Below are 8,828 nucleotides of genomic sequence, written 5' to 3' on the forward strand. Positions count from 1 at the left end.
CTGCCTCAGAAAGCTGACTTATGACTATGTGATTAAAACTGTAGTCATACAACTGGTCAGCCTTTTAAACAGTCAGTGACTCAACCAAATAAACAGCAAATCGCATATTTATGCTGGATTCTATGCTAAACTTTGTTCAGCTTGTTAATCATGGTTAAAGACAAAGATAGATTCCAATAGGCCAGATCTGAAGTTATAACAGGTGAGGAGATGACAACAAACATTAAATCATTTAAAAAGGGGGGTAATGAAAAAAGTCTTCCTGAACCTCTCTATTTAAACGCATATTCTCACCTTCACCCACCTGTGCCATCGCTGTAATGTGGGCGTGATTGTTTTGCTTTTCTTATGCTTAAGAATATATTTTTCACAGCTACTTGAGACAGTGGAAAACTGTGGTGGTAGACACTTTGTGAAGCTTGATTATCGGACAACTACTCCTGATATAACATAATACCCTTTCAAACATCCGGCGAAGCAGTTTGGGGATTAAGGGAGTGCTCCAGAACAATGGACCGACAGAGGAGCACGCCTCCTCCATACTTCCTTACCCCTTTCCTTTCCATCTTTTCCTCTGTCACTCCATCTGCTCACACCTCACTCTCACTTCTATTTCACCATCTCCTCTATCCTCAATAGCTGCCCTCTTTCATGGTTTTGCTCTCTTTTCCTCCACATCCTTTTCTTCTTCCCTCAATGGAAACAGAGGACCAGAGACAGCACATCTGAAAGTGATGGAACTCTGACAGGCTGATCCCACTGCCCTCTCCCCAGGGCGCACAGCTGTGCCCGGGCTCTGTGACGCCTACCTACCCAAACACACATTCACACAGAAATGGTAGGAATACACCCACCTACACACATGCACGCATACATTTATAAAGCTACCGAGGGACCACACATGCGCACACCTCCACAGTCCAACAGCACGTGTGTTTGTGTGTGTGTGGTTTTATATATAAGTCATCACATTTCTATGCTGCACCTAGAATATACGGCAAAAGCAATGCCAAGGAGGTGAAGTGATGAAGAACCTCGTGTTTTTTGGCCCAATACCAATATCAATATTCAGGTTCAGTAGATTTTTCTTGGGTTTTCTGTGTGTGCGCCACTGAAAAACCTTTTGGAACCATCACAATATAACAGTTCAGCAAAACTGAATATAATTCAACATTCAGTCTTAGCTATATTTTTGATATGCAAGTCATTTTGGCATTGGCTGTTTTGTGATTAATCTAATAATTATTAATAAAATGCTAGTAGACATTAAATTATCTCTGTTAGAATGAACTCCAGTGTCACGTCTTTTCAGTATTTTTCTTTTCAATCATTGGCTTTTTGTTTAGATATGACTTAAGTGACTAATTCATAATCCAAAAATGAACCAGCTCACCTCTATTTACAGAAGCATGATACAGTATTTACTTGTATTTCCACTAAATTTTCACCACATACTTTCTCCCAAACCTACGAAGCATAACCTTCACCTCTTTAAGGATTTTATCTGTGCCAAGTCCATTAGTGTAATCTGAAAAACAAAAGCAGCACTTTGTTTGCTCTCTGTTAGTCTCCACACACACACACACACACACACACACACACACACACACACACACGTACGCGCGCGCTTCACATCTTCCATCAGCACATTCACCAGTGCTCTGCTGTTATCTGGGGGATGTGATGTGCAATTTCTCTTTGAAGGCACTGTCACAGAACGGCTTATTTCACCAGTCCTCCAGACGCGGGGCTCTCTGTCTCTGGCAGGGTTTTTCCATCCAAGACAAAGAACAGAGCTGCCCAAGCTTTGCTGCCTGGCCGACTGGCTGTCTCATTAGAAACAAGACAACAGAGGCGAGACAAAACGGGGATGTTTGCAGCCCAGTGAAAAGTGGAAGGATGGTAGAAATTGAGCTGAAGTCATCATTACTTTTTCTCTATCACAACAAAAGCTTCAGCTACAGCCCTAAAAGCTTTCATTTCAAAAAGATATAGCAACAAGTAAATGAACTCTTACTGCCACTTGTGGTTGCGTTGTGAGAATGAAATACACAGCGAGGAGCAGAGGCAGAATATACTGACGGTGGGGAAATTTGATCAACAGCAGCGGCTTGTTTGTGACAAAATTTTTAGTGTTTTGGTGATACCGTGCTGCTCAGCTGTCTCCACTTGTCAGCATGTTGGACTGTCAGAAGCTTTGACAGGAGCAGCTCTGCTTAGGTTTTTTCTGACAGAAACACCATGGATCCTTACACAATCATCAGGAAGTGTAAACACAGAGTACACCTTGCAGTTAAGGGCAGCTTATTTTTGGATGGTATAACCCCATACTGTGGTGCTTCTTCAGTTCAGCGTGAACATTTCTTATGTAATGTTATGTTTACTTTTCTGAGGAGATTTATATGGAGAAGCCACTGCTGTGGGCAAAATGCACAGATATCCTTAGCACCCCAGCTTTAATTCATAGACTGCAAAACATCTGAATTTTAACTGCGAACCACACCAGTTCCTTAAGTAACCTGTACAAAGTCTGTGCTTAAAAAATCTGATTAAAAGGGGTATTTTCATCATTTTCTTTCTTTTTTTAATTTTTTTTTATTGAGTTTAGTTTTAGTTTTTTGGGATTCTGAAAGGGACATACTTCTATATAAGCCCTCTGGGGTCTTTTTACCTCACAGCAAATCTTTCTTCCTTATTTCCTGCATAAGAAAATCATTCTATGTGTAGTTTAAGCAGCTAAACTAACTACACGATAACTCAACACAGCGCTTCAAACCAGAAGTCCAATTACAACTGTGTGCATGCACATGTGCACGTCCGCCGTGCGCGCATACACCCAGCAGCTTCCTTGTGCTGGAAATGTTTGCCACTGAATTCCTTTTAATACTGTGTGTGCTTATGTTATGTAAACCTCATTATCTCTATCACTACATCGAATTCTTATCATTAAGCCTCTCTGAGATCATAGAGCACTTGGAGGAACATCAAAGTGCTACACAAACATGCTGACAAATATTCAGCGCACACACCAGACATGCTACACTTAAAAACACGCCCACATACACCAAGATAAGTAAAAACAATCAGGGGGGGGAAAAGCCCCTAAACACCACGCTGAATCTGGGGTTGATTCACGACGCCTGTCATAATCAGTATAAGTCGGGGACCTTGAGTCAAAAGATGTTTGATTGTATCCTTGAGCTTCACCCGTCACAGCAGCTGCCTCATGAAAAATAAATTCTGTTCTGGCCACCAAGTTCACCAGTCCACCCCCTCTTCACTCACTCTCCTCGCTCCTCTCCCTCTGCTCTCACCCTCGACATCTTTTGCTTAGAAGAGAGACTGGTTGCCATGGCTACAATCATTAACACATCTGGCATATTTATCTGGCGTTCGCATGCTCACGCAGAGAAACGCACAGCCAACGAACACACACTTGCACGCGTGCTCGCAGAACGACTGAACAGCATACATATGTAAAAAGCATTAATATGCATTCTTCTTTTGGTGTGCAGTTTTCAGCTGCATGGCTGCAGTCTGGAGCTTGTGTGAGAGAGATAATGGACTGAGTCTTGTTGGGGAAAATATGTCAACAGAGAACTTAAGGCCTCGCTCATAATCCTATTGGTGAATTTAACCAAACGCGCTTTATCTTAATCCGTTGTGAAATGGAGTTGGAGACTCTTCCTTATATTTGCATATTCCAAACTGATATTTAAGATTTTGCTTAAAATCACAATTTCTCTGTGTGAAGAAGAAGAGTGTAGCCCATCATGGTAGCCCATCAACTGATATTCTTGAACTTATTCAGCTGAGACATAGTTTCTATGTAATATATATGATGTATTCTGTATGTATCTGGTGATATTAAAGGCAAAGCCCTCATTTGCAACATTACTGATGATAGTGATCCTCTTGCCCTCCAGAAAATGTCATGGGAGGGTGTTTGACAATATAATCACTAATGTTTCCTTAGACCTTATGGCACACTACTGAGCCCCAACATTTAACTATTTGCCTAATATTTTGTATCTTCTCTTTTTGCCACCAAAGCAGCTTTGATGTGCTAGGACATCAACATGTTCGAACATGTAGTGTCTGACCCCCGGACACAGGAAGCAGGTACTTTGGGTCCTGGTGGGGCCTCCATAGACATGGCCTGTTCCGGCACATCCTGTTGACGTTTAATTGAATTGGAATCTGAAGTTTGAAGGCCAGGTCAAAGAATTGGGCTCCTGTTGTGTTTCTCCAGCCGATCCTTAACAGTTTTTGCAGTGTGGTGGGGCAGACTCTCCTGTTGAGGCAGGCCACTGCCGTCAGGGAATGCCATTGCCATTGGCAGGGGGATGGGGAGTCGGGTGGTCGTGTGATACTGTCAAATTAAATCTGCATGAATGCTAGGCCTCAGCTTTCCCAGCAGAACGTAACGTTTTGCTTCCATAAGAACGAATAGAATTATCATTTTAGCCCTCGTGAAGATGTATTACCATATGTAATTCAAATTTGTAACCATTAAACCATACACGACTTTATAGATAAATGCCATTTCTCTACATTCAACACTACTGCATTTACTGAAGTCTGCAATTTGAAAATTGTGTCTCTTGCTATTCATGAGTAGCCAGACTGACAGCTTTACCACTGAGGGTGGTACATATTACAGCAGCTATAAATTATTTAATGAGAAGCACAGAATACATTTCTTCTCAACAACAGGCACGCTCACTGTGTAAAACGTATAGCTAAAATCTGCTGTAGCTCTTCTCTGTTACATCCCTGATCTTGGGGGCTACCTCAGATCTTTGTGGATTTGGTGCCCCGAAGTGTGTATTCTGCACTGATCACTTGCTTTCAGTGCCAGAACATATTTATCATAGGCTAGTCACATTAACACACCAGCATGGAAAGCAAAGAAAAGAGAAGTGTTTTAATAATGGTTCCACCACCAACAGACACACTGAAGATATTTAACGGCCAACCACAAGCGGAAAATCAAAGATAAGTATACACATGTGCGCAAACAAACTTACCGACATTTCATAAGTCACGACCTGTTTCTGTGGTGAACACCTTCAATCAAAAACCATAATAGCTACTTCAGAGGATCATAACAGGATGACTACGTAGATGTCTCTCAGATAAGCACACATTCACACGGTAACACAAAGACACGCACATACACAGCTGTGAAGGAGTTTGGCTGTACGACAGATGCCTGTGCAATCCGTGCATTATACTGCCCCCACCCTAACCCCTGAGGACATCCCCTTTCTTCCATAACACACATTCTCTCGGCACTTTACATACAACTGTTCCCTCAGCCACAGCAAAACAACCAGGCAGACCAGTTGCAACGTCAGGGTTATAACCATTGACTGACAGGCGCATTTCAGTTGGCTTTGGAAGCATTCCAGGTAAGGCTAAACAAACATTTCTCTCTCGTGACAGAGTCGTAGACAGTAGGAAAAATAAATAAATCTGTGAGCACTTCATGGGAGAATTAACATAGTATTCAGTCTTAAACATCTGAAAAAATCTGCTCTTGAAAAAGGATCGTTTTCAACAACGTGGTTAGACACACCTTTACTTTCCTTTTGCAATTGGTTCATGAACCTCACCCATAATCTCACCTCATCCAACCACCTTTTACTTCCACATGAAAAATCACTAGCTAAGCCTAAAGCAAATGATCCAGTGACAAGCCAGGCACACCAAGACAAAGAAACCGCTTCCTCTCTCATACCTTTTTGCCTTTCTTCTTGCGATGGGCTCCTTTCCCGCCGCCTGGTTTCTCCTTAGCTTCCTCACTCATATTCAGAGATCTCCCACTGTTCTTCCCCTCTCTTCACTTTTTTTAATCCAGCATGTAGGAGCTCATGGAGTAGAGTGGCAGCAGCTGCTGTCTTCACTGCTTAAACGCTGCCACAGAAATGTCCATTTAGAAGCAGTGAAAGAAGGACTGTTCCATGCAAAGTGGGAGTGCGCGTGAAGCGAGGAGAGACTGGGAGGACTGTGCTGATGCTCACTCCCTCCTCCTCCTCCTCCTCCTCCTTCTTCTTCTCTCCTCTTCCTCTCCACGTTCACAAACACTCGCACACACTTGCAAGCACGCTCACTGAGGTCCACTCCCACTTGCTGCCTTCTCTGTGCGCAATTGGCGACTCTCTCCAACGCGCACTGAGGCAGGGTGTGGAGGCAGAAGGAAAGTGGAGAAATAGAGATGGAGAAGGAAGATGAAGAGGTGGAGGATGTTGATATATGTGATGCAAGAAGAAAGAAAAGATAGATAGAGAAGTAGACTGAAGGAGTGTATTCCTGACTTGGTGTCGTGCTGCCTACCTGAGCGTGGAGTCTAGAGGCACACTTTCAGAAAGACACAAAAATGCTACATGGGAAGAGAGACAGAAAAAGAAAAGACAAAAAAAACGGTGGTTAAGACGTAAAGTAGGAGAAAGACGAGAGTGAAAAAAGTGTGAGAAAGAGAGAGAGAGCAATAGATTGAAAAGGGGGTGTGATCCACTTCACTCTGCCGGCTGGATGATCTCTGCTGTCGCTCCCTGCCCAGACGTTGTAATATGAAATGAGACTCTCCTCGAACAGGCCAGCAGAGAGACGGAGAGAGAGAGAGAGAGGGAGAAAGAAATGGGGTGGAAGAGAGAGAGGATCATTAACACGATGCATCAGGTCCTTCCAGAAAAGGAAGTCTCCCCACTAGCCTTTGCCAACAGGATCAGCTTACTGGAAACTGGAACAGAACAGAACTGTACCAAGCCCTGACTGTCTGACAGACTGACTGGTTGAGTTAAGGTGTGCGCATAAAAATGTGTGCACGAGACAGGAAAAACAAGTATACAGATATGCACGCAAGCTTGACGTAATCCAAAGAATATTCAACCAGTAACCACTGAAATATCCGTGTAACGACTCGGCATAGACAGACTTCAAAAAGGCATGAAGACCACGCCTTTTTCGGCTTCAACAAGCTACAGCACTCCACCAATGAAGCATCCAGCTAATGAGGCAGTGGGAGAGATAGTGAATCACGGAAAAGGGGAGAAAATGGGAACAAAAAGCCCTGAGTGTCACAGAATGAGAGATCAGAAGGGGGGGGTGGGGTGAGTGGAGGGTGAGACACAGAGAGGAGAGAGAAACTGACAGTGGGAAATGAGGGAGACTAAGGTAGGGAGGGTGAAAAAACAATGTGATATCAGAGGAACAGGAACAGTGAAACCAGGGAGGCATAGAAAGAATGAAAGAACAAATGAAAAAGCAAATGAGCAGCCGACAGAGGCACAGAGAGGCAGGGACTGCTACGATTGCCCCCTAAACAACAGGTTCTTTATTCTGGGGTGTATATTGCTGTTAACCAGCTCTTTCTCTCTCCTGTTCCAGACGAGCACAATCACGCTGTTCACCAACAGTGAAACCATGTAAAAACATGACTCAGTTGAAAACACACACACACACACACACATTATATATATAAATATAGTCAAATATCTTGAATTTTAAATATACAAACACAACATAGAAAAAGATCAGCGGTTCCTAATTGCTATTCTTTTCAATACAGGTCAGGCTATAATACCATCACAGAGTTAGAGAGCAATCTCTGAGTTGCTGATTATTAAGCCATTAATATCATTAAGTCTAATTTAAGTTTATTTAAATTTCAGTCTAATTTAAAGAAAATGAATGTGCTATTCATCAATTATCTTACTTAGTACTGTGGAAATGTCTTGATATATTGATCGTGAATTTCTCAAACATGTACAAACATACAACTGTTCAGTTCACTTATTTGCCAGATGTGTCTGGGGTGGAAGCATCAAAAGTAAATACAGGAAGAAGGTACTGTGTTCTAGACAATAGGAAAACACAGAGAATTGACTCTCATTTCACATCTAGTTGCTAGCCTGTAGTGACCTTTGCCCATCTGCTGCATCCCAGAATGGAGAGCACACATGGCTAAGGGAAGGTGTTTAGCTCAGACTTGTAATGTCACAAACCACTCTGGAGTTTGTTTGGAACTGGACTGAGATCATCACCCTTCAAAGGTTTCTAGTGTGGTTGTGTTGGTTTGCGTCCCAAGTGAGTCACACCAAGTGGGAAAATGACCCACAGTTTAAGTTAAATGGACTAAACGTTGCAGGTGTGAAAACCTTGTGTAAACGTTCTTGTAGTTTCTTTAAATAGTCTTCAGGGATAGTTCTCCAAGCTTCTTGAAGGACATTCAAAGCTTTTCTTTCTAGCTATCTTTTCTATCCATCGTGGATCAAAATCTTATGATACTTTTCTCCATTTGTAATTTCATCAATTTTGAAAAGATCCACAACCCCACTGGGTGAAATTCAGCTCCAAACTGTAAAGACTTACTGTTGTACTGCTCTCATGACCTCCTTCATACATACTGATGATGGTTTTAGCCAAGAATTTCAAATTTGGACTCCATAAGATATTCAGTCCAGTTCTTGCGTACTTTGGCATACAGACAGTACACCACGCTGATATAAGCTCTCTGAGAATCACCTTTTTGCTGCCAAAATTCTATTTTATACCTATTGAAATAAAATGTCTTATCCTTGGCAATTTTCATAAATTCAACTAAAGAAATGGGACCAAATAAGGTGTTTTTACGACAGGCTGCTAGTAGCAAAAAGCCTCAAAATAGGTTATTTGCTAAGCTGTCTGTCTTCTGTAGACATAACACTGACTCATCCTTTAAGTTAGGGGCCTTTATTATGCTTGAATGATTCATAGTTGTCAAGTGTCTTTAAAAAATCCTCTGAAGGTGGCCAGATACAAGTGAAAAAAATAGTGGAAAAAGC

General features: G+C 42.2%; 1 protein-coding gene across 3 annotated transcripts in view; it reads right to left on the reverse strand.

The window, feature by feature from the left end:
• The window catches only part of LOC102781022 (ankyrin-3-like), a 121,642-nt gene extending 114,895 nt beyond the window's left edge, over positions 1–6,747 (reverse strand). The window contains exons 1-2 of one of the 3 annotated variants that reach the window (XM_087850150.1): positions 6,340–6,747; positions 5,744–6,177 (exon numbers count right to left, since the gene is read on the reverse strand). In XM_087850150.1, coding sequence (XP_087706276.1) covers positions 5,744–5,812 — 69 coding nt within the window. In that variant the 5' untranslated portion in view covers positions 5,813–6,177; positions 6,340–6,747. Of the gene's footprint in view, positions 1–5,030; positions 5,053–5,743 lie in introns of those variants that run through there. The other 2 variants (XM_087850149.1, XM_087850161.1) reach the window with 2 other exon arrangements.
• Between the last annotated feature and the right edge of the window lie 2,081 nt (positions 6,748–8,828).

Source organism: Neolamprologus brichardi, chromosome 13, assembly GCF_056152115.1.
Source record: "Neolamprologus brichardi isolate AB-2024 chromosome 13, ASM5615211v1, whole genome shotgun sequence".
In the NCBI taxonomy this organism is placed as follows: Eukaryota; Metazoa; Chordata; class Actinopteri; order Cichliformes; family Cichlidae; genus Neolamprologus; species Neolamprologus brichardi.